Raw genomic sequence first — 26,925 nt, 5'->3', positions numbered from 1 at the left:
AGATTGATTGATTGATGAGCGCTCACGCCCAGAGCTGTTGTGCGAGACAACTTCCTCTCTTCACCTCCTGGGAGGAATGGGCCGTGTCGGTCAGCATATTTTCTATTTATTCAACAAATGAAACAATTATATACACTCTGGAAACAATCCATCAGAAAACATTGAGTACGATACAATCAAGATTAAAATAAGAAAAAAAATGAAATGATAATAAAATATATTATATACCAAAGAAAAAAAGATTAAACGCACGCTTATTTACACAGATTAACTATGTACATTTACATCTGGATGCTGTAATTGAGATGTTGAGGGTACATCTGGAGAAACATTCACAGGGAGACTTGAGTTAATCGGGCTCGAGCGACAATAATTCCGATGCTGATTGGTGCTAAAATTCAGCTCACGACTCGGCGGTTTACGCGTGCGTCCATAGCAACGAAAATTTTCGTTTGCAAAGGCACAAAAATCACGGTGGAAAATACGTAAGCCCAGGTATCACAGAAAATTAGGAGATTTCTTTTTTTTACTCTGTAATTTCTTAAAGACCGAATTCCAAAGATATATATCAAAACACATTCAAAGGTTATTATACTATCAACACTTGACTACAACGGCGTTCTAAAGGACCAGAAATGAGATCCTGGTTTGCAATATATCTGAAAGCTATAGTAACGAAGTACAATTTTTTAATTATACTGTTAATAGAAAAAATTAATAAGCTTATACCATTTTAAAAATATGCAGTGCGTCTGTAAAATAGCAGGCCCATATCAAAAAGAATTGAAATGAAAAAAAAAAATAGAAATTTACCTTTTGTTGTGTAGTTGTACTTCAGAAAATAAAAAAAAAACTAGTAATATATAGTCCAAAATTACTGTAATTACAAATTGTTTCACAAGAGATGGCGCTGAAATCTAGAGGGTATAAAACTCGATATTTTCGAAACATCCATAATTTACAGCAACCGCATGCTTTAGTCTCGGAGCAATATTCGAGAAACCAATGCAAATGTTTCAGCCTGGATGGCTTTAGTTTAATGCAGACGAAATTTCAAAATTAGTTTGCAAGTTCTTCAGCAGATGGCATCGTAGTGGGGCCATCTGCTGGTGTTTTCAAAATCCTGGCTGAGACGTTTGCACGTTTGCATGGGATTCTAAGAATTTTTACACCACGTTGTGTTGATGCAAATGGTGGATATCTTGAAAAAATATCTTATACAGTAAAGCCCGTCTTTAACGGAACCTGTATTAAGTGGAAACCCCTGTCTTCAACGGAAAAAACATCTTGGTCCCGTGATTCAGTGTCTGAAGCTGAAACTGAAAGGAAAATTGCGCTCTTTTAACTAGAGGTCTTCATCCTTGCAGTTGCGAGCACACTGCCGGTACCTATCTATTAATAGAGCACTCGTTACGGCAAGTTTGACATACGAATGCACGATATCAGGATGATTCAAATCTTTGAATTGCAATTTGTACAAGGTGTTTAATTGGAACCATGATCAAGAGCACGATATCGGACACCAGCACTTCTGGGGGTACTTCTGGAAGCACTGTGGTGTTCGCGAGTAACGGGTTGAAGATGCCTGCAGAGTCTTAACGGAAAATTTCACATAAACACTTCTAGGGTTTTGCGACCATGCAAAATGTTAAAGTGCTCTACTGAAAATTTTTTATGCAATCTCTGCTTCCCGATGTCGGTTCTACATCATCCAACTCGACATTAGCAAAAACTTTTCTTTACTTTATGTTACTTTATGATGTGATATTAATAAGGCATATGTAGTTAAGCAGTTGCTTCCTAAAACTTTAATCGATTTTTTTTTTGGAAAATCCGGCTTTTCTACGTGATAAATAGGTGCAAGGTTTGGATTTTTAAATGGTATGCAAGACATACAAAATTGCATGCAAGCTGCTATCCGTGACAGTAGTTTTGAGGATTATATAAACATAGACGACAGTAATCGAACCTCACACGAAAGCTACTGGCATTGAAAATTTTAGAGAAAATGGAAATAAAAAAGAAGAGGAGGATGAGAACGTGAGATGAATATCGTCATTTCGGAAGAAGAACTGTGTAGGGCAGCGGTTCTCAACCGGTGCTCCGCGTGCCTTGTGCACTCTCCAGGGGTTCCGCGGCCACTCAAGGAAAATAAAAAAAACAACAGTAAAATAAAAAAAATAATAATTATAAATATTTTTAAATAGTAAAAATAAATCAGTAACTTTGATGAATAATTAAAAAATTGGCCTACGGGGCTCCGCCATAGAAATATTTTACTTAAAAGCGAGTCAAAAAAGGTTGAGAACCGCTGGTGTAGGGTAAAGTCTTATGTATAGACGCTGTCGAAACCTTGAAAGAACTGCAGCACTTTGTTTTACATCATAATGACTCGGTCATGTTTAGTATGTGTTCATTGAAAGTCAAAACTGTTCAAAGTCAGGAAGCATAGGGTTTGAAACTGCATGTGGGAAAACTCTTATTGTGTCGTGATCGCCACTTTTTCCTTTTTAAAATACGGGGTGATTATAAAAAAACTATCCCGACATATGGGCCCCTAACTATCACCACAATTCACAGAAACTGAATGAAATTTTGGCATAAGGTATTTTGATGTATGCGCTCAAGAATGATATGGAAAACAACAGTGTCACTCTAACAGTTACGGTTACAGTGAGAAAATTTCGAAAATATCAAATGGCAACACCAAGTTTATTGTATTGGAATGCGATCTCCATACTGAAAAACACTAAATAGCGTTGGAATGGAACCTGTAGCACGAAAATCCCCGGAGCTAGGCAAGGAAAAAGTAAAAAGGACTTTGCCGTGCACCAGAGCATTAATGTTCGTTTCATTCGTCACACCATCGTTTCTTCGGCTGAGATCCCAGCCTGATTAGTCCTCCACAAGGTCATGTGGAAAATTTGTGAAACACAATAATATGCTTTATTTTATGCTGCTTCTCTGTCCTTATTGGTTGTCTTCAATTTTAGCCTATCTACCGCCGATGATTTTCATGCTACAGTTGCCGTTCGAAGGCTATTTAGGGTTTTTCACAATGGAGATCACATTCCAATACAAAAAACTTGGTGTTGCCATTTGATATTTTCGAAATTTTCTCACTGTAACCGCAACTCTTAAAGTGACACTGTTGTTTTTCATATCATTCTTGAGAACATGCCTCAAAATACCTTACGCCAAAATTTCATTCAGTTTCTGTGAATGGTATGATAGTTAGGGGCCCATATGTTGGGATAGTTTTTTTATAATCACCCTGTATTTAAACTTCTGTAATCGCATAGGTAGAATATTTCTCATTTTAATCATAGAGAAACACTCTTTTCACTTTCAATCATCTCTTGCTTATAACTTTTTCATGTACATGATTAAAACTGATGCGCCATGACTTTTGTGTACACTGACGGCGCCCAGAAATTAAAACGTAAATGAAGATATCATTCTCCATTCTCACGCTTCAATTAACCAATCACGTTAGAGCTCTTTCTTTTAACATAGAAGTAATTCTCAATTACTCTCACTTCGTTTATGGCTTTGCGTATATAAGTGTTCGCGTATAGCTAGTTCCCTGTGGTGCCCATAATTCGTGAGCAGGGGACCATTTTAAAATAGTGAAGATGTAGTTTTTAGTGCGTCTTGGCCTCCCTTACCGCAAACAGGACGGTGATGATCAGCCTTTGGTAAGTCCAATTTATTTGTGTGTGTGTGTGGATGGGTGGGTGCGTGCGTGTGAGTGTGCATGGGGGCATTTCATATATTTCACATTACAACAATCCATTCTTTTATATTTGTGAAACATTTTGTTAATTAATTGATTCGATTTAAATACAGCGCAAAGACGCAATTGAAAATAATGTTCAACTACAGTTTGATTCAGTGACCCTAACTATATTCGAAATGATGAGAAATAAAAGAGAATCTATATTGCGGCACACAACGCGTCAAAATATTTATTTGTGTATATAATATATGCATTTTTCTTTTAATACTGATATGTTCGTGACCCACGACCTCATGGCAATTGACTACTAAGGGAAAAAATTATTCAGGGATGACGTCACTCTCCGCTACCATACGAAGGTTTTTAACAACTGGCTGTTGCGAAGATTAATTTTTTTTGGAAAGAGAAAATTCAACTGCCATTTTGCGAGACGGTCCCGTTCAGTGCACACGAGCTCCAAGGAGAGATTGCGCGATTCGTTTAGGCGCTTACCTAGACTAGGCGGTCTAGGGCGTTCACCCGGAAAGTCAGTTGAATTTTCTCTCTTTCCAAAAAAATTCATGTAGGTATATTTGTCAACATTTTATTTTCTAATTATGAGATTTTCAGCCTAAAAAATATACAGATCTACCTCGGTAATGCTATTTTACCCTTGAAATGCATGGAAGTTCAAAAGATAATCGTGGCTGAAAGAGTTGAGAACTTTGATCCCTGAATCTCTCTCGATACTTCTCTGGATTGCTTGTGTTAAATAAAAAGGCAAAAACATATCAATAGAGGAATCCATGGCTTCTGCCAACACTGCCAGTACTATACAATGGATTGAAATGGAACAATGGCCTATTCTATATAACCCGTGCAAACAATACGGTTTTTGTTGTAAATTATTACTAGGAGAAAAAAAAGCAAGTGAATATTTCGTAAATATTTCAATCTCTAATTCTACGAATATATATATATCTATTTTGAAAAAACATCGGAAAAGCAAAGCGGTGAGAAATCTGCCGCGAAATCCGAGACCGTGGTATTTCGACTTAAGGCGGTATTCGCCGACATGGTTTAAACTAGTGATTCCCAACGTGGGCGTTAACGCCCCCTCAGTGGTAATGGAATGTTCTAGGGTAGAAGCTGGAAGAAGCCGCGGTAGAAGCTGCTAGAACGGTAAAAGCTGCGAGTATAGCATAGGATTCTATGGGTTAGAAGATTGCATTGGGGGACGCTGGGGAAACAATTCTGAAGAAGAGGGCGATGGGACAAAAAAAAAGGTTAGGAAACTGTTGTTTAAACTGTAGTCGCAATTTTTTTGATAAGAAATCGACACGGATTGGTTGAATTCAGGTTTTTAACCAATCTACGTTGATCTCTTATCCAAAAACTGCGACTACAGTTTAAACCATGTCGGTGAATACGGCCCTTAGAAAGCAAAGTTCATCTTCATTACAATAGAGCAGTGTTTCTCAGAGTGTGCGTCACGGCTCCTTGGGCATGGTTAACTTTTGTCAGGGGCGTACTACTTCAGCAAACACCAACTATGGCCATATCTCTATACTGCAATTTACTGCCATTAATGAGATGGGTTGGAAATGAAAAAGCTGTCTATCGGTGGTCGCCTCAAGCTCGTTAGGAAAAATATCTTATCTATATCCTCCTCCCTCGGGTTTGAACTTGACGCCGTGACGGCAACCTTCACGATGGTCGACGAGCATCTTACCACCATGCCATTGGGGGCGTTAATTGTCAGGGGGCCGGAAAACATGGATTGGTGTGCCTGTTTATGCTTTGAGTAGTACTTTTATAAGTGAAAATATCTACTAAATTATTCTGGGGAGCTGCAAATGAACAACCAATTGTACAAGAGAGCCGCGGGCAACTAAAGTTTGAGAACCACTATAGTAGTCTCGATAATCCGAGGTGAACGGGACCGAGACTAGCTCGGATTAATAAAAACTCGGATTATCCGAAAATTCAGAGAAAACTACTACTACGCGACGACCAAAATTACGGGAATGTCCCGTTAAATATTAGCCACATAATCACCCCATATGTACCAGTTTCTGTCCCGCAGACTGAAAAGGTCCCGTTCCCAACTCCGGTCAGAAGGCATACTGACACTTTCGAGAATTTAATTCAGAGCATAAACATTAAAATATGATATAGAACGTGAAAATATATAAATTCGTTAAATTTATTGAGAGAATTCCGAATAGCATTTATGAAGACCCATAAAATCTATTAAAAAATATGTTTACATTGATATTGTTATTGTGTTGCCATTCATAATTAACCCTCAAAGAAATACCGTATTTTAACGTGTACCCTCTGATTTTTTGGGCTTAAAATTTTGAAAAATAACTTTTTTCTAAATTTAAGTTAGGGCTAAGTTTAACACTTATTTAAAAAGTTATTTTTCTAAATTTCAAAGATATTTTTATTTTAAGATATATGAAAAATTTTTGTTATATGGAAACATTTTTTTTTTATTCATATTCATACATTATAGAAACCATTGAATTTCTCATCACTCTCATCTGATATACATCACACAATCAGCTACGTTAACTATTTCATTATCATATTCAGAGTCGTTTTCGACACAAAAGAGGTTCCTTATACACGTTAGAATATAGTAATTTACCAATTATACGGCCCGCAATAGTATTTCTAGGAAAAAAAATGACCCTGATACCCATACTGTATGGAAATCGACTGGAAAAAATGCTTATTGATGTCATACGTGAGAAGTCGTGATAACTGAGTTTAACAATAATTGAAAAGAATACGAATCTCTGCAACTATATCGATGTTATTACCTTATTACTTTTTTATTGCCCACGAATCAATCGTAGATGCCGTAATCTATTTTGTGTTCCTCCATATCGTTCTAACGTTTTGGAAAATTCTCCATTGTACCAATTTCTAAGATGCAGTAATACTGATGATGTTATATTTTTAAATTTTTATTTTGTTTATACATACGTTTTTATCTTGTATTCATATATACAAACTGTAACTGGATACTTTACCTGTATAGTTTGTATTTTTAAATAAATAAAATAAAAATAAACCAATGGTATTATAATATAATTACACAAAAAAATGAATGTTACGAGGCTAAAGCTGACCTAAGGCTCGTTTAACAACATTTTAATAATGGTCTAGTTTACAAACATCAACTTTAAAACAATTCAAGCTCATCGAAAATACATACGACAACCACATTTTTTTAATTTGTCTTAAATAGATAAATCTTCTACGCTGCACCAGTCAATAACAGCTTGGCACGATAACTCATACATGTAACCAAACTGTATCAATTATCATCATTTATACTCCGTACATATCGTATACTTTAAAAATATTAATGACAATTCACATAACTAAAACCCGATTAAGAGACAAGAATCATCACGAGAGAAACACCGAGAAGACTATTTTGCATTAAGTATTATTCATTATATAATTATTTTCAAAGATTGAAATAGGAACTGAATTGGAACTGATTGTAATAAGCTTAAATAAGCTTTGTTATACCGTCTTAATCATCCGTAAAAACGATTCGAAATATAGCAAAAACATTTAAAAATATTAGTGATGAGGGATAAAGATATTTAATTAATTTGAATATTTGATACAAAATATTGGAATATACGTTGGTTATTATAAACTTAAAAATCAGAAGTTAAAACCAATATTACACATTCAAAACTGATAATTAAATATAAAATTCGTCCATGAACATGAAAAATAATGAATTATAAATCATAATATAGTATATGATTATTGTAAAGTCATTATGAATTTTAAAAAATATACGAATTGTTCTATTTATAGTTAATTTAGAGATATACACTTTTTTCCTGTAAAATTATTCAATTCTTTGATAAGATTCACTAAAAACTTAATAATTTTTATGAAGAAAAAAACAATTGTAACAATTTAAATAAAATTAATTTCTAAAATTTCATATAAAACAATAGATAAATAAATGAATGATTAATGGTGAAGAAATGACAATGTACAGGATAAGGAAAAAATGTGATAACGTAATTTATACCAATGATTATTTTTTAAATTAAATTTTACCATTTGATAATAACGTTCATAAATATAATTGAAACACTTGACATACAAATTAATCTGTTTCAGCCTATTATAGATTTCTATATAATTATTCCATTATTAAAATATACGAAAATATAACAAAAACATTTCAAAAATCATTATATCTTGCCGGCATGAATAATTACATACTCATAAAATAAATAAATATATATAAGTTAAACACAATAATATACAAAAAGTCAATAAGCATCGCGTAACAATTATACGATAAAAAGTCAATAATCATAGAATAATAATAGAATAATACAAAATATATATATATTTGTGAATATAATTAACACAATTCATTTTCAATTAAATGTATATTAAATTTTATTAACAAATTTTATAGTTATTTTATAATTACAACATACTCTGATAGAACAGCAAAACATTTAAAAATATCGTCACCGGAGAAGAACCTACTTATACATGTAATCGTGCACGTAGACAATAAGTAAATAAATAACAACTTTATAGAAAGTAATACATAAAAGTTAATAATTATAGAACAAAAATTGCGCAATAATATACAAAACTCGGTAACTATTATCAAATAATTATCATACGATAGCATGAAAGTCAAAAGGTATAAGATTATACGGTATACGAAAAACCTCGGTACAGGGTTCCCAGCAACGTAAAAAGTCAGAGAAAATCAGGAAAATGAAAACTAGTCCGGGAAAATCAAGAAAATTGTGAAATATTCGGCAAAAGTCCGGTAAAATATGCAAATATTTCATAAACGTCGTGAAAGAATTCTGTGAAAGTAAAAAGAAAATCAAACTGAAACTCGAAAAACCTTTAAAGGTTAAGATTTCAAATTGTATTTCTTTCTTCAGGGGTTTCGATCAGGGAAATTTCCCAATTTCAACGGAGAAAGTCAGGGAAAATGATCAAGCAGATTTTACTGGGAACCCTGCAATTACACAACAATGAAAAAAAAATTCAAAAATTACCGAATAGTAATTGCATAATAATACACAAAAAATTCAGTAATCATCAAATAATGATTATACAATGATATACGGAAAATTCAGTGATTATCGAACTTGAGTATTAATTTAAAAAAAATACAACGGCCAAGATTAAACTGGTGCAGATGAAACCATAACCCACAAAATAAGGAAACAAAAATCACAAAAATCATGAAAGGGGAAAAACTCTTACAAAAGCCTTACTAATTAAGAACATTCATAAAATCTTGATTGATTGATTAATCAGCATGTTTTAATCACAAATCAAACGATCTAGTTGGAAAAACATAAACAACGCCAAAAGGTGGTTATAAAAATAAATTATAAAACATTTTTTGTTTTTTTATTCCCACACTTCCACCAAGAAACTCATTCAAAAAATGTCTCTTCTTGTTTTTTTAAAACACTATTTCAAACATTATTTTTTTTTAAAACATTGCACACTCACACAGACATTATTACTAATCATTTTTTTTTTCTCTGCTGTGTTTAAATATCAATTAGCATTATTACACTGAAATCTAATTACACAAGGAGACTTTTACAATCATAGCACGATTACTAATATTTTTTTTTTCCGACACGCCATTTTTTTTAGTACAGCTATTATTGTATTATCATCATCATCATCATCATCATTATCATATAATTTTTTTTTTTACATGAGGCAACAATTTAATAATAGAAACTGTGTTTTCTTTCCCACAACTTGGATACAGTCAATATAAATTATTATTTTTTCATTGATATGTATATTCCATTTGAGGACACGACCACGACGAGCATGCTACTAAAAAGCTTTGCATTTCGTATCAACAATATTGTATTGTCCAAATACATCTATTAAATTCACAATAGCTGGATTCTATATATATATAGTATATATGGAAATAACAATGTCTCTCGTTCAAAAAGAAAACTAAAAATGTGCTCGTGTTACAGTTCCAACTTGATATGTATACAATTTTACTCACCTATGTCCGTATAACTGGACTGATATGTATTATTCATGTGTATAGTTTATTTTTTTCTTGTGTAAAACTTCATTGATATGTTTCATTATCACATTTTGATATGTGTAAATTTTTTTTTTCTATAGTGATATTTTACATTTATTCTATATGTATTCGAAGTGATATGTTTCGTTTATCACATTGTCTAGTCATACTTGTATTGATGTGAAGTATAACTTGTGTTTTAGATTCGGAATTCAAACTGCGTATTGCACACTCGTGGCTCAGCAAATGTTTTTGAATCGATATGAAGATTTGTGGAATCCGGCATCAAAACTTAATTGTCAATAGAGTAGGCACCTTTAAGTATTTGAGTTTTTTTTATATATTCAAAACTATTCTGGAAAACACATATTAATTATTTGAGTGTAGAATGAAATCGCAACATTAGGAAATTTTGTTTTATCAGGAATATATGTTTCCAATCCATTTTAAAACTGCTTTATTTTGCTTTAGTAGAATCTAGATTGAATTATGGCATTACGTTTGGGGAGAAACATACAACACTTCAGCAATCTTTCTATACTTTTCCTCATACAGAAGTCCTTTATCCGTATCATTCTGAGTAAAAATAGACTCACGCGTACATTTCCACATTTCAATCTCTTAAATGTACTCCCTCTACAACATTTGTATGTTTGTAAAAGTTTAAAAATGTTTTGTTAAAGAAAAGTAGCCATCTCAATCTAAAAATACCTTAATCTGGAGTACAATTTAGACGTTATACTATACCAGGGATCTTCAACCCATTGCTCGCGAGCACCACGGTGCTCCCTGAAGTATCCAGAGTGCTCGTATCCGATTTCGTGCTCGCGAGCACCTTGATCAACATTCGAATTAAACACCTTGGAGGAATTGTATTCAAGAATTGAAATCATCATCATTTCATTCATTCGTATGTTAAACTAGCCATAAGGGTGCTCTTTTTTTTTATGATGGATACAAGCCGTGCTCGCGACTGTAAAAAGTTGAAGACCTATTTATACAATACAGATACCAATTCCAAGTTCCAAAAAATGTCCTTTTATTTAGCTCCCAAAATATTTAATTTACCTCCTCAGTAAAATAAGTGAACAACCTTCATGTACATGTTTTCTTAAAAATTTAAAATCTTGGTTGTTTACTCAAGAAAATTTGAATCATCTATTTGACATTGCAATGTAATCTTCGTATAACTTGCATACGCCACTGAATGCCGATTTGTTCTGTCTATCAATTCCATTACTGTTGCCATTTATTTCTTGGTATTACACATGTGCGAATTTTTTGTTTTCTTTCGTTATCGTTTGTACCGACAAACGTTTATCAATTATTTTATTTCGTGGGCTCACAAGCTTGTTTAGCCTCTAAATGTTTCGTGTCTGTGTTTCAACAGACTAAATAAAATTATCTTATCTAAAAATTCGTTCACGATGTGAATTATTTCGTAGTTGTACGTCGATATTCATTTGTATAATTGAGCGATGAAAGATACGTCTTATATGGTCGTGATATGTTATTGGATATTCTTTTCGATACCGTGGAATCACAAGCAATTGTGTATTTGTATTAGAACATTTATTGTTATCTCTTATTTCCGTGGCATAGAAATATTTTCCTCTAATGACTATTCACTCACTTTAATCAAGGTGCAAAAACTCATTTGAAGTGGCAATTTTGATTTCAGATGCCTCGAATAGTTTTTCGGTCGCTAAAATTTGAACAGACGAGAAAAAAATTCAAATTTTTTTTTATGAGTCCAATTTCTAAAGAATTGATGTCTGATCTCACTACTGGAATGTACCACTCTTGAAACTAAACCAACTCCGATGCATATAATTTATGTTTTCCACTGAATTACGATGAATACCTTGCCTTAAAAAATTGTGAATCACAAATTTTATCGAATTTTGTCGGAGGGTCGGTAAAACATTCCTTTCCCTGGCAATAACTCACCCGCAGCTGCCGTACTTTGATATCATTATTTACTTCTTGCTTCTTTTCCTAAGCCATTTTGTTAGCCAGTTTTTTTTTTTTTTTTACTTAACACTCCTTTCACCTCTCCTAGAGACAGAGCGGGCTCCTCGATCGACTTGTTGAAGCTGTTTTTACTCAGCCATCGTTCAAAGGCTGTTTTAGTTAGATTGTGAATGGTCTTATGAAGCCATCGTTTCTCAATGGACATTCTAAGATATCGTCGTCAGTGATCTTAATTAGCCATCGTTTGTCAGTGATATGATTGCCTGGCTTTGCCAGTGACCAATCAGCCACCGTTTACCAGCTACCTCACTTGGCTATCGTTTACAAACTGTTTTATTTAACCACCGTTTACATGCTGTCTAATTTAGCTATTGTTTGTCAATGACCTTACTTAGCTATTGTTTTTCAATGGCCTTAGCCACTGTTTACAAATGATCTTATTTAGCTGTCGTTTACCAATGGCTTTAGCCAGAAATTGACTTTATCAATCGTCTCAAGTATAAAAGTTGTATAATCGTTCACAAGATGCCTTACTTGGTCATCTTTTGAATGATGGCTGCCATAATTTGCCAATGACTCCCTTGCCTTACTTTTGGTCATCTTTTTAATGATGGCTGCCATAATTTGCCAGCGACTTCCTTGCCTTACTTAGTTAACATTTACCTGCAGCTAAAGCGCTCTACTGATCCTTCACTACCAGCTCCTTTCCCTCTAATTGTCATATCCCACGACACTCCAATGGATGGCAGTTGTGCGAATGGTCGAATAAAATCTAATACTTATCATAGTGTTGACATCGGTATCCTCGGCTCGGTGTGATGCACATTTTGAGAACCCTTTAATGTGTAGTATTAAAATTTGGAAATTTAAAAGCAAACCCAAAAACATTTTATCGGTATGGTAGAGGGAATCCGTGCAGCTCTGAAATATCAAGAACTCCTGAATTAAATCAAGTGAATGACCATAGACTCCATATCAATCCCGTTATATTGCTAAGCCACAAGTGTAAAATTTACCAGCTCTCTTATAAATTTACAAAACCATTATCTTCCACAACGTTGTCGCATCCATTACACGCATATACTCGGAGTACGCATATACACGCTTAGATACGCGTATTCAATTATGATATGTCAGATTCATCAGGACAAAACACGAGATTATCTCCGTCAATATTTGTTTCATTCTCAATAAAATTCTTTGAGCTCAAACAGCATATTAAAAAAAGGATTATGTATCAACTTTTCTGTATGTATGTATATATATAGTATATATGTATATGAATAGATATATATGTATAATATATAGATATATAAACTTTTTTTTCCTCTAAAGAATAACGTTTCAATTAATTAACGTAAAAAATAAATATTTCATAGTTTTATGGAAATAAACGGCCAGAAACAACAGAAGAAGACTGATTTGAACCAGATTCTCAGTTAATTGACTCAATTAATTGGCCTATCGTTTTGGTTATAATATTCTTCGGTCCTTACAGGGCGTCTCAGAAATCTACCACCAAAATGTGAGGGGTAATAATAAACGCGTCAAGACAAACAATCTTTGTAATTGAATCTAGGAGGGGTCGCAAATAATTTTTTGGGTCAGCGCACGTTAAACCACTGGTGCCAAAAAAGGGCGAAATAAAAGTTTCCAGATCAACCCTAGAAGTGAAAGGTTCTGAAAACTCTCCCCGTTTTTCTCCCTACAAGCACAGGGAAAAAGGGCTGAAAGGAAAGATTTTTTCCCTTCCCTCCCGCACGTGTTTGTGGAATTTCCCTGTCACTGCTCATGATGTGAGCAAGGTTGCCATATTTTGCCGACTTTTAATGTTGGGTAGTGTGCCTATCCCTCGAATAAATGGGTTGCGGCCATCGGTCCTATCGAAAAAATTGCTCGTCTGGACATGTACTATATGCCCTGTAAATTTGGTTGAGAACTTCTAGGGCACCATGTATATGTATGTGTGTGTGTGTTAGTGAACCAATGTACTTACTGATATTTTTTCTTTCGAATTTTATCTATTAGTGCTCCTAACACCTTCTGATTCTACTGTGAATTTTGCTTTACTCACGAGTACAAAAAAGCGTGTGGTACCTAATAGCACACAAACAGGTTGCTAAAATTTCACAGGAAAAGTAAACGAAGATACGTAATATGTTGCAGCATGTACTTGTACTATACACCACGGCGCTAGTTGAATCAAATACCGCCTTCTCGTCAATCATAAACCCTAAAAATACCGTTCCTGCTACGATTAGATCATGTGGACCTGACATAAACTGGAAGATCCAGTGAGGACTTAGATCCAGTGAGGTTTAATTTTCACCCTGCTTCTTGATATTCGGTATAAAATAAATGAGAATTTATATTAAAAAACTTTTTTTGTGTGTGTGGAATTCATTAGCATTCTTTGGTGAGCACTGATCATCTTTGGTGCTCACCATTTAGACAACATCTATCTTATTTTTGAATGATTTTTGGTGTAAATTTCCTGAGGAGGGGCTAAAGCTTCGTCATTTCAGAATCTGGATTTTGCGGCTGCTGCTGCTGAGTCTTCTTGCTGTCGTTTCCGACCGCATTGATGTCGTTCTTAAGGATCTCCTCGTCTTCGGAAAGGACTAGACCAGGATTTACCTGCCCGTAGCGTTTCACAACGGACATACCGAGCGAAGACATCTCATTCAGGCTGGCTTCGGCTGGCTCCTGAACCTTAACAACGTCTTCCGGTATGTTGACCACACACCGGAAGATGTCGAACGTAGCTGGGATTCGACCTGACTCGAACGCCCATTTAGTGAGTTCCGAAACGCCGACGAGCGTCCCGAGGCTCGCGAGCATGGATAGTGTCCTGAACGGGAATAGCTGGCCTAAATCTTTGTCGTAGAAAGGATACTTGACTAGAGGTGGTAGGCCTATTATGTCTTCGCCTCCTAGGCAACGGAGTAGGAATCCTATGACGTAAGCGCATAGCGACCCGTAAGTATTGCAGTGGTTTGGGAAGTGGACTACGCATACCAGCTGAGGGAACAGGACCACGTACACCAGATCGGACGACAGGTACCACAGACCGTAGATAGATTTGACGGTCAGGGCCATTGTCGTCGCCAAAGCACCGATGAGGATTATTGATATCCTCATCACCCACAGGACTTCCTTCTCGGATGCCTGGAGGGAAAAAACAAAACAGAAATACGAGATTTTATGTTATGATAGCCATAGTTTTGGGTTCATTAATTAGAGCAAATTTCCAAAATAAAAAATTTGAAATTTAGCAAAAAAAAAAGCATTTCCATTAAATTAGAGATTTCTAAAAAAATTAAAATTTTAAATTGGAGTATTTGCATTCATTCGAGAAAAAAAATTCAAATTACAAATTTTGCATTCATCCGCAAAAGTATTTTTGAATCAAAATTTTTGCATTCATCCACAAAAGTATTTTTTGAATCGAAATTTTTGCATTCATCCACAAAAGTATTTTTTGAATCGAAATTTTTGCATTCATCCACAAAAGTATTTTTTGAATCAAAATTTCCACATTCATCAGTAAAAAATATTTCACAAATCAAAAATTTTGCATTCATTCGCGAAAAAATTTTGCATTCATTCGCGAAAAAATTTTGCATTCATCCGCGAAAAATATTTCACAAATCAAAAATTTTGCATTCATTCGCGAAAAAATTTTGCATTCATCCGCGAAAAAATTTTGCATTCCTTCTGCAAAAATACTTTTCAAATCCAAAACATTGCATTCATTCACAAAAGCATTTTCCGAATGCATCCACGAAAAATTTCAAGTAAAAAATTTTGCATTCATCAGCAAAACTATTTTTGAATCAAACTTTTTTTCACTCACACATTCATCCGTAAAAAATATTTTCCGATATGACGATCATTTCAAGGGCGTAGCGAGGGGGGGGGGGGGCTTGGGGGGTCTGGTCCCCCCCCCCGAAATGTGAGAAAATGACCAAAAAAAGGGAAAAAGATGGCCAAATCCATTGTTCTGTCACTTTGGTCCCCCCCCCCAAAATGAAAGTAGTCCCCCCCCCCCGAACGAAATTTCTGGCTACGCCCCTGGCTGGTTTGGCTAAATACGAAGGGCTCGAGTTATTGACCTCCATGTCTGATGTAGATGTCTGTCACAGATGTTGGCGAAACTTCTGGACGTCGATACTTCGCGCCACGGCCTAAGCAGCGTGGGACTTATATTCACCGGGTGTATCAAAAGCTAGTTAAAACTTCAAAAATTAAATGAAAAACGAACAAATGATTGTAAAAAATATTGTGATTTGCATGAATGGGATCATAGTAGATACAATCGAATTCCCTTATAACGAACTCCAAGAGACCGGTGAAACTTCGTTATAACGAAATTTCGTTATAAAGCAATTCCAGTTTATTGCATTGTTCCTGTGTAAACTTATCCGGGAGATTAGAAAAATGTTCGTTTAAACGAGATTTTCGCTACAACGGTATTCGTTAAAACGGGATTCGACTGTATAAGATTTTCTTTTAGAAAGTAATAAAAGAATGTTTCAAAGGCCATCGATAGATGACGCTAATTTGGCTTGGAATGAAGAATGGGCATGCATTCATTCAGTTTATTGGTAGCCTAATTTGCATGAATCTGTTGGAATTCCGTATCTCAGCATCATCTATCGATAACTTTTGAAACTAATTTTTTTATTAATGGTACGTTCTTTAGTCATTAAAAAGTTTTAAGTTTTAACGGAATTTTTATGCAACCGGCATTCATTGAACGCCTAAGGCAATTACATATCACAGTATAATCATCGTCGAATTTAAACATATACAGTCGAATCCCGTTATAACGAACGCCAAGAGACTGGAAGAATCACTTCGTTATAACGAAATTTCGTTATAAATGAATTAAAGGTTGCCTAGCATTGTTCCTTATGCAAACTTATTTGGGGGATTAGAAAAGTGTTCGTTAAAACGAGATTTTCGCTATAACGGTATTCGTTAAAACGGGATTCGCCTGTAGTATAGACCAGCGTTTCTGAACCCAAGGACCAGTAAAATGTCTGAAAATGAAACAAATGCCTGAAACATTTCGGCGGACCACTCACTTACAGTATGAGAGGAGAGACCATTTCTCCCGTGATACGGGACAATAAAATTCAGGAATAAAGTGCATATCGTGCTGGAATGCGCTGTATTTTCAGTGATATTTGTATTTTTGGTCACCCTCATCCTTTCATAGATTTGTCCCGTTTTTTACAACGGAGCATACTTGGATTTGCATGAAATCTCTACGAATGAAAATAATTTCATCACTATAAATAATTATATCATGATAATTATGCTATGAATATCCATCTTTCATCACATTTTTTTCCGATTCATTGCGATTTCCAGTAATTCTTCATTACACAGTAATTGAGAATTTTTTTTCATCCACTTATGGCAACCTTATTGGTGAAAATTGCTAATATTACACATCTTATTAAATTGCCATTATTCCACCGTTGAGAAATTAATTCTTTTTTACTGAAATTTTGCAACAGCTCTCCTCCCGCCTTCAGCAATTTTGGTAATAATTAGCAAATTCGTCCTATAAGTGGCATCTTTTTTTGCCTACAATTATATCCCGTATTTATTATCACAATTCCCCGTATTTTTCTATTTCAGATATGAGGTATATATATACGGAGTGATTATAAAAAAAACTATCCCGACATATGGGCCCCTAACTATCATACCATTCACAGAAACTGAATGAAATTTTGGCATAAGGTATTTTGAGGTATGCGCTCAAGAATGATGTGGAAAACAACAGTGTCACTCTAACAGTTACGGTTACAGTGAGAAAATTTCGAAAATATCAAATGGCAACACCAAGTTTTTTGTATTGGAATGCGATCTCCATACTGAAAAACACTAAATAGCGTTGGAATGGCACCTGTAGCATGAAAATCCCCCGGAGCTAGGGCAAGAAAAAAGTAAAAAGGACTTTGCCGTGCACTAGAGCATTAATGTTCGTTTCTTCGGCTGAGATCCCAGCCTGATTAGTCCTCCACAATGTCATGTGGAAAACACAATAAAATGCTTTATTTTATGCTGCTTCTCTGTCCTTATTGGTTGTCCTCACTTTTAGCCTATCTACCGCCGGTGATTTTCATGCTACAGTTGCCGTTCGAACGCTATTTAGGGTTTTTCACAATGGAGATCACATTCCAATACAAAAAACTTGGTGTTGCCATTTGATATTTTCGAAATTTTCTCACTGTAACCGTAACTGTTAGAGTGACACTGTTGTTTTCCATATCATTCTTGAGCGCATACCTCAAAATACCTTATGCCAAAATTTCATTCAGTTTCTGTGAATGGTATGATAGTTCGTGTCCGGAAAATTCACCGCCAGCAATTCACCGACAACAATTCACCGCCATGCAATTCACCGCTAGGAAAATTCACCGACCAACAATTCGCCGCCATGCAATTCACCGCTAGGTAAATTCACCGCTAGGAAAATTCACCGACCGACAATTCACCGCCATGCAATTCACCACTAGGAAAATTCACCGCTAGGAAAATTCACCGACTAGCAATTCACCGACAACAGTTCAATGCGAGGGAGTGAGCGATTGAGTGACCGAGTGAGTCAGTGATTGAATGACCGAGTCAGTGATTGAGTGACCGAGTGAGTGAGGGACCGAGTGAGTGACTGAGTGACCGAGTGAGTGAGTGACCCAGTGAGTGACTGAGTGACCGAGTGAGTCAGTGATTGAGTGACCGAGTGAGTCAGTGATTGAGTGACCGAGTGAGTGAGTGACCCAGTGAATGACCGAGTAAGTAAGTGATTGAGTGACCGAGTGAGTGAGTGAGTGACTGAGTGACCGAGTAAGTAAGTGATTCAGTTACTGAGTGAGTGAGTGACCCAGTGAGTGACCGAGTGACCGAGTGAGTGACTGAGTGACCCAGTGAGTGACTGAGTGACCGAGTAAGTGATTGAGTGACCGATTGAGTAAGTGATTGAGCGGGTGAGTGAGTGACCCAGTAGTGACTGAGTGACCGAGTGAGTGAGTGAGTGACCCAATGAGTGACTGAGTGACCCAATGAGTGACTGAGTGACCGAGTATGTAAGTGATTGAGTGACCCAGTGAGTGACTGAGTGACCGAGTAAGTAAGTGATTGAGTGACCCAGTGAGTGACTGAGTGACCGAGTAAGTAAGTGATTGAGTGACCGAGTGAGTAAGTGATTGATCCAGTCAGTGATTGAGTGAGTAAGTGATTGATCGAGTCAGTGATTGAGCGAGCGAGTAAATTGGTTAGTGAGAGAGGGAGTGAGTGAATTGGTTAGTTAGTTAGTTTTTAACCCAGTAGTGTCACAAATGATTAAAAAATCCGATTGTTCCGAAAACGTATTTATGATGAAGTGTTGATTTGAAGACACTTGGATCGGGCGTCCTCTTCGTCGTGGTGGTCGTCGTCAGCCGCGCTTTGGCATCGACATTTGGAACTGCTTTCAAGGAACGCGTAACGATTTACCAACAATTCTATAGAAGGATGGCATCGAGCGTTCCAACAGCAATTATCTGCTCACCACCCAGATATATGGAAGTTCATCGGTGCCATAAAAAGAGAACAGAGTTTGAATGAAGTTCGGATGGTGCAAATTGTAAGTGGACAAAACCATCACATTGATTAGGAGAAAGAAATACCGGGACTCTGCGCAGAGATTAAAGAATTTACCCTTGACCGAATTCCGAAATTTTATGGGGTCCCAGACTGGATATACCTTGGGCTTCCACTATCGCTAGGACCCCTGGAAATGAAACCTTTTAATTTCCCCATGAAGGTATATGTGCAATAACCCGGGTACCCCGACCCTGTATGTTGGGAGCACTGGTGATATATGTATATTTTACGTATACATACCTCTCGGCATGACCCCCACGAGGGCAGGGCTGACAGGGGTCGGAACGTTTCTTATCGCTTTTTGATATTTTCACACTATAAATTAAGTACAGAGGGGCCCGTGAAAAAGCTGGTTTGGGGGCCGCCATCCATTTCAGCTTAGGGGACCTGCTGTAGGATGTGGGAAACTCGGGGTATATGCACATTACTTGGTCCCGATGTGTCAAATGGGTCCCGATATATGCAAGAGTTAAATGAAAACTTGACCCCAAAATCGTAACCGACTTCCGTAACACAAAAACGTAACAGATTTCCATCACTCAAAAAACGTCACCGACTCCCGTAATAAAAAAATCGTCACTAATTTCCGTTGCATAGGAAGTATATATATACGCATATAGTAAATATAGAGTACATATACTAGATACGCACTAAGGCGGGTTCCTGAAAGTTCATCACGTGAAATCGCGGGTAACAGCTAGTTCAGCATAAAAAAAATCCATTGGTTACTGATGATCAGCGATGTTTTTTATAACATCAAAGTGATAACAGGAGATGATTTTAAACATTTTTAGGGGGTTGATTTATCGCGTATCCACTTACTTTATTATCTTTTAATTCTGTTATTATCCCTTTTAACATTCCATTAGAAGTTTCTGAGTAAAACCGAGTTAATGGAATTTTGTTGAATATACTATCTTGTATTGGGCAACAGCAAATTGTAATTTATACAAATACAAGGCCACAACAGGCAAAACGCCCAGCGAGGTGGCTGAGAAAAAGATGCCCACAATAAATATGGATGTCATATATTTCAAAAATACAGCAACCCGAATCCGTATCATCTGAATTTCTTCTCATAAAGTCATTATTTAAACTTTCCACCATATCTTTAGGACATGGCACTTACTCACTCAATAGATCACTCACTCACTAGATCGCTCACTCACTTAGCAGCTCGCTCACTCACTCACGGACTGACTTACTCGCTCATTGAATCAGTAACCCACTCGCTCACTGAATCACTTACTCACTCGGTCAATCAGTCCCTCACTGGGTCACTCACTCACTCAGTAACCCAATCGCTCATTCCCTCGCTAACTGACTCGCATCGAACTGTCGTCGGTGAATTGCATGGCGGTGAATTGTTGGTCGGTGAATTTTCCTAGCGGTGAACTGCATGGCGGTGAATTGTTGGTCGGTGAATTTTCCTAGTGGTGAATTGCATGGCGGTGAATTGTTGGTCGGTGAATTTTCCTAGCGGTGAATTGCATGGCGGTGAATTGTTGGTCGGTAAATTTTCCTCGCGGTGAATTGCATGGCGGTGAATTGTTGGTCGGTGAATTTTCCTAGCGGTGAATTGCATGGCGGTGAATTGTTGTCGGTGAATTTTCCGGCGGTGAATTGTTGTCGGTGAATTTTCCGTAAACCATGATAGTTAGGGGCCCATATGTCGGGATAGTTTTTTTATAATCACCCTGTATATATACCCTAAGAACGAAGGTCCAACTTTCCATTTTAAACCATTACTGTACCATATTACTGTACTTATATCCATTACGAGGATTCTACAATTTTTCGGTGAATTATAATTTAATTACCAAGTTTGTCTGCGGACCACAAACACTGGTATAGACTATAGTCACTGTCAATAATAATTTTCGAGACTCTGCTCATGAGAACTAATGCGAAATAGTTCGAGGTGTTTCATCGATGTGTCTAGACTTCTGGTTTTCGCAACCTTCTAGAAACATCGAGGGATCTTCTAATTTCGACATCATCTAATCGAATATCTCAGCATTTCTCCGACGGTGATGACGTCAAAGATGTGTGAAAACCAATATTCAAAATGCGATATATGTCTGCGTTATCAAACTTTATTGCATTATATACAGGATGTCCCTCCTAAAAGTATCCAAAAGTATTGGCTTATATAGTAAGGGAACCAAACATGATTCGTTGTAAATTTCAATTGCGTTAAAAAGCGTACTACCTTGGGTTTATTTATGGGTTAATAAAATTCAAAGTGTGAGCACCTTTTTGGTGGTACTACTACTGCCTAACCATATATGCGACTCGTACATATTCCTCTATGGAATTTCCAACGAATCGGTACATGCTGGAAAGTATTTATATTGTCAGAGGCGTGCTTGTTTCGTGTTCTTGCTGGTGCTGCCGTCTGACGTTTATATTTTGAAGTGAATATGGTAAATGCTTGAATTTTCATGTTATTCAAGTATCGTGTTGTAGGTCTGCCGGTCTCTGCGGAAATGCTTTTTCCAAATGAGAGATTGCTTCGCACACCCTTAGTGGTACTGCAGTTGTTTCCAACTTCGAGGCGATAATGTGCGAGCCAGTCTTCCGTTTTATAAAAGTTTCTCCACAGAAAGCGGACAGACCCTCAAATGATGCTCACATTACATGAAAATTCAAGCATTCATAACCTTTGTTTCAAAACATGGAAGGCAGATGGCTGCACCAGCGATAACACGAAACAAGTACAACTGTGACAACATTTGTACGTTCAAAAAGTTCCGAGACGCATTTTAGTGCGCAAGAATGAATACGGATAAAACTTGTTTATTTGGTGTTTCTTTCGAAATAACTACCGTGTGCAATTATGCATTTTTGTCATTGTTCATACAAGGACGCAAATGCGTATTACAAGCCTTAGTCACATCCTCCAGTGCTTTCGTCGCTGCTGGATGCGCTTTTTTGGAACCCGAGAATCGTTGCCCATTAAGAAAAATTCTTTCGCCGAGGAAAAAATAAAAAGTCACACTGGGCAAGATCAGGGACAATAAGCTGGTTGTCAAAGTATCGGAATGTGATGTCTTCACAGGTAATCTGACACGAGGAGGGACCTCCGAGTCCTTAAACGGCTGCATGATTCGGTGAGACGCAAGCGACCCCAGATCTTTGGAAAGCCCTGTTCATCACGATAATGCGCTGGCTCACAGGTCCCTCCTGATGTCAGATCACCAGTCAAAACATCACATTCCGATATTTCTACAACCAGAATATCCCCCATGTGACTTTTACCTTTCGAGCAGCGCACTTCTTCTTTAGGGTGCCACGCACATGCATATATGCGACACGTTACGGCATGTGCCGATTCGTTAGAAGTTCCGCAGAGAAATGTGTATGAGGCTCATGTACGGTAAAGTAGTAATAGTAGTAGTACTGCAGAAGGTCCAAACGGTGATCGATCTCTTGCCAAGCGTTTAGTAGAATTTAAGGTGTTATTAAACCAACTGCTGCACAGATACGCTGTTTCAAATCAAGTGGGAGGCTCCGCAGTTTGTCACTGACATAAATTCAGCTAGCGATGAACCTAAGATGCGGCGTCCACATGCTCACTAGCAGTGAGAGCGAGATGGTGGTCAAAAGCGTCTCAAGAAAGCAACTGCCGACAGTGCACATGCGCGATCTTGGAAGGAAACGGATAAAAAACTTGAAGATTCACTCTTGACGTCACAGCAATTTATCAGCTAAGCATGTGTAGTTTTCTACATAAGCCATTGATCACTTTTGGACACCTTTTATCCCGGACACCCTGTACGTATATTGCTTATTTTGAGAACTGGAATAAAATATCATATATACCATATTATAGGTGATTATAATTAAATTTCCAGTGTAGTCTGAGTATCTGAATGCACCCATATTTGCAGGATATCTTAATGAGACCATGGGAGAGAGATTTACGAATAAAAAAATAGTTCAATTTTTAAACACCAGATGACTAAGTGACCTTTTTTATATTTGTTTTGTCCATGTAGCATATAATTATCATTTTACCATTTTTTTCACACCACGGTCATTTTCTGCACACAAGGGCTAATTGGACCTACAATTTATTGGCAATTCCGAACGGCAGCCGTTTTTTATACTCACTGAAAGGTTGGTGCGCTAACCCCTCGGTGTGGGACGTCATGCGGTAGCAATCTTTTCCCCGTGGTGATGTCACCGTCAGGGTAAGACAAGGATGAACCGGGTATTGAACTAGTAAAACCTCTAAACATTCTTTGGTACTTGAGGCAAGTATTTATTGGCCCGCACCCATACATATATATATACATATACCAAGTTTCAATGAATACGCCAGAACCCACACTACATAGGTCTGGGTAGTTGTGTGGAGTACACTGACGCTAGTCAGACCTATGAAACGCCCGTTCTGGAGGACGTATTCCATTGAAACTTGGTATATTGGGCCATGGAAAAAAAAAAGGGAAAATTCAATTTAAAAAGCGTCACTTATTCACCTGGTGGTCAAAAATTGAACCATTTTTTTATTTTATAAATCTCTCACCGTCATTAGGATATCATCAAGATCCCGATCAGAGCTACGGGAACTTTAATTATAATCACCCTGTATGTGTAATTTTAAAAGAAAGTGAGGCGAACACTGACTCACATTCTGTCTGAAGATCAGCTTGTAAATATTCCTGGCAAACATTGAACTGGCACCTAAGATGGACGAATCCGAAGAAGACATGACCGCGGCCGAAACTGCTCCCAGACCGACGAAGGAGATCAGGCTTGGAGTTAGGTATTGCAAGACGAGTGGTAGGACTAAGGATGTGTGGTCTTCATCTAGTGGGTAAGGCCCCTTGAAATCAGTCTCGTTCCAAGCTGTCGGGATAATAACAAAAAACAAACAAAGAATATTACATTCTATGCTATCAACGGGGTGCTCAACCATTACGAGAATGTGGGGGCCACTCCATTGGTTTGAAAACGTGTCGCGGGCCAATTAAGTATTCTGTGAAAGTGCCGCGGGACACTTAAGCCATGTGGAAATGTGCCGTGGACCACTTGAGGTATCTGAGTCTGTAACGCGAGCCACTTGAGTGATCTGGAACCGTGGCGTGGGGAACTTGAGTGATGTGAAACAGCACCGCATGGCGCCAAAGTGCTCTGGAACTGTGACGTCAACACGCGGAACAACACGTCGCTTAAGTGAGAGAGAGAGAGAGAGAGATCTGGAACTCTGCAACACGTCACTTAAGTTATCTGAAAATGTGCCGCGGGTCACTAAAGGCATGTGAAAATGTGGACCGCTTGAGTGATCTGGAACTGAGGCGCGGGACGCTTGAGCAATCTGGAAATTGCGACGCTGGCCACTTCAGCTATCTAAAAATTGTGCTGCGGCCGCTTCAGTAGTGTGGAACTGCACCGCAGGCGACTAAACTGCTCTGGTACTGTGCAACATGTCACTTGAGTGATCTATAAATGTACCGCTGGTCACTTGAACGATGTGAAACTGCAGCAGGGGTCGCCGAAGTTCTCTGCAACTTTGTAGCGGGGTCACTCAATGATCTGTAAATACGCCGCGGGTCACTGAAGTCATCCGTAAATGCAACACGCCGGCCACCGAAGTGATCTTCGTATTTATGCTACGTCTCCCTCTCTAGAACTGTGCCACGCGTCACTTGAGTGATTTGTAAATATGCCGCGGATCCCTTAAGTAATCCGGAAATAGACCGCGGGCCACTTGAGTGATATGGAACTGCACCACGGGTTGCTGAAGTGCTCTGGAAACGTGCTGCGGGTCACTCAAGTGATGTGTAAATGTGCCACTTGATTCATTTTTGAAAATTTAGGTTTAAGGTCGCCGACCAAATCAGATGACACCGAGGGGCACATTTGGCCCGCGAGCCATCGGTTAAGCATATGCGATGTATAGCCTACTGAACCATAAAGTAGAAGACATCACGATATGACTTGCGGGCCACGGGTGGTCCTCAAAGCTTTTTGCAGGGACCCGCCGACGAAAAGGCTTGCATAGCTACAGAATTTATACAGAGAGAGAGAGAAATGTGCGCTGGAAAACACTTTAGTGAAAAAATGCATTTGACAATTTCGTGAAAGAAGTAATTTCAAAATTACTTTTGGAAAGAGTTTCGGAAATAATAAGGGAAACAACTTCAGAATTAATGAGAGATCGTTTCATAATTATTGAAATTAATAATTTCAAAATCAGTGGGAAAAGAGTTATTCCGCAATTCGTGAAAAATCATCATCTATGAAAAATATTTCCAGAATTATTGACAAAAATATTTTCAGTTTAAAACTAATGAAAAAAATATTTTCAGAATTATATAATGGAAAATACTATAAGAATTAACCAAAACTAATTTAGGATTAATAAAAAATATTCTGAGAACTAATGAAAAATATTCTGAGAATTAATGAAAAATATCCTGAGAATTAATGAAAAATTCCTGAGAATTAATGAAAAATTCTTGAGAATTAATGAAAAATATTGGAAGAATTAATGAAAAATATTGGAAGAATTAATGAAAAATATTGGAAGAATTAATGAAAATATTTTGGAAGAATTAATGAAAATATTTTGGAAGAATTAATGAAAATATTTTGGAAGAATTAATGAAAAATATTGCCATAATTAATGAAAATATTTTGGAAGAATTAATGAAAATATTTTGGAAGAATTAATGAAAATATTTTGGAAGAATAAATGAAAAATATTGCCATAATTAATGAAAAATATTGGAAGTATTATTGAAAAATATTGCCATAATTAATGAATAATTTTGCCATAATTAATGAAAAATATTGGAAGAATTAATGAAAGAAATATTTCAAAATAAATGAGAATCCATATTCAGTGTGAAAGAAATTTCAGAATTGATGACGATATTTAATGAAAAAATTATTTCAGAACAGATGAAAATTCATATTTAATGATATAGTAGCTTCATTAGATTTTAAGTACAAAGACGTCGCTCTACCTTCTTAATAAGTACAACAGATTCGGAAAACTGGCTGAATGAAGCGATATCGTTTGTTTCAGGGAAGGAAAATTTCATCTCTTTTGAGACGAGAGACAGGGGCTCGAGCCCCGTGAGGGCAGGCATGAGTTTTCCCTCCCTGAAACACCGATATCTCTTCATTCAGCCAGTTTTCCGGATCTGATGTATCATTAGATTTGTCTTTACAATGCATATCATGTGACACTATTGGCGTCTATTGCCGGTGCAACCTCTCGAGATAGAGCGTGAAACGATTTCGTTGCGGAAGATGGGCCACAAGCGTGGTGGCCAGGCCCAAGAGGTATTAACGTGGTATTACATTAGATTTGTCTTAACGAGATCTTCCAGCAGACATCAAAAACCAATGATATCTTCTGACTTGGACTGGCCACTTCTTGAGATACGAGCGTTCAAATTATTTCGTTACGAAACTTTTTGCAAATGCACCCAGTATAGTGCACCCAGTATAGTTA

General features: G+C 36.9%; 1 protein-coding gene across 1 annotated transcript in view; it reads right to left on the bottom strand.

Moving 5' to 3' along the window:
- Window positions 1-7,748: 7,748 nt before the first annotated feature.
- ChT (choline transporter) overlaps window positions 7,749-26,925 on the bottom strand; it is a 58,322-nt gene continuing 39,145 nt past the window's right edge. Inside the window, exons 8-9 of the mRNA XM_089242277.1 lie at window positions 24,091-24,308; window positions 7,749-14,957 (exon numbers count right to left, since the gene is read on the bottom strand). Coding sequence (XP_089098403.1) covers window positions 14,295-14,957; window positions 24,091-24,308 — 881 coding nt within the window. The 3' untranslated portion in view covers window positions 7,749-14,294. The remainder of the gene's footprint in view (window positions 14,958-24,090; window positions 24,309-26,925) is intronic.

The sequence above is a fragment of the Pholcus phalangioides genome, unplaced genomic scaffold (assembly GCF_987345545.1).
Source record: "Pholcus phalangioides strain wild (caught in Gottingen) unplaced genomic scaffold, Ppha-v1.0 ptg000003l_1, whole genome shotgun sequence".
In the NCBI taxonomy this organism is placed as follows: Eukaryota; Metazoa; Arthropoda; class Arachnida; order Araneae; family Pholcidae; genus Pholcus; species Pholcus phalangioides.
This window is presented reverse-complemented; position numbering and strand designations above follow the sequence as displayed.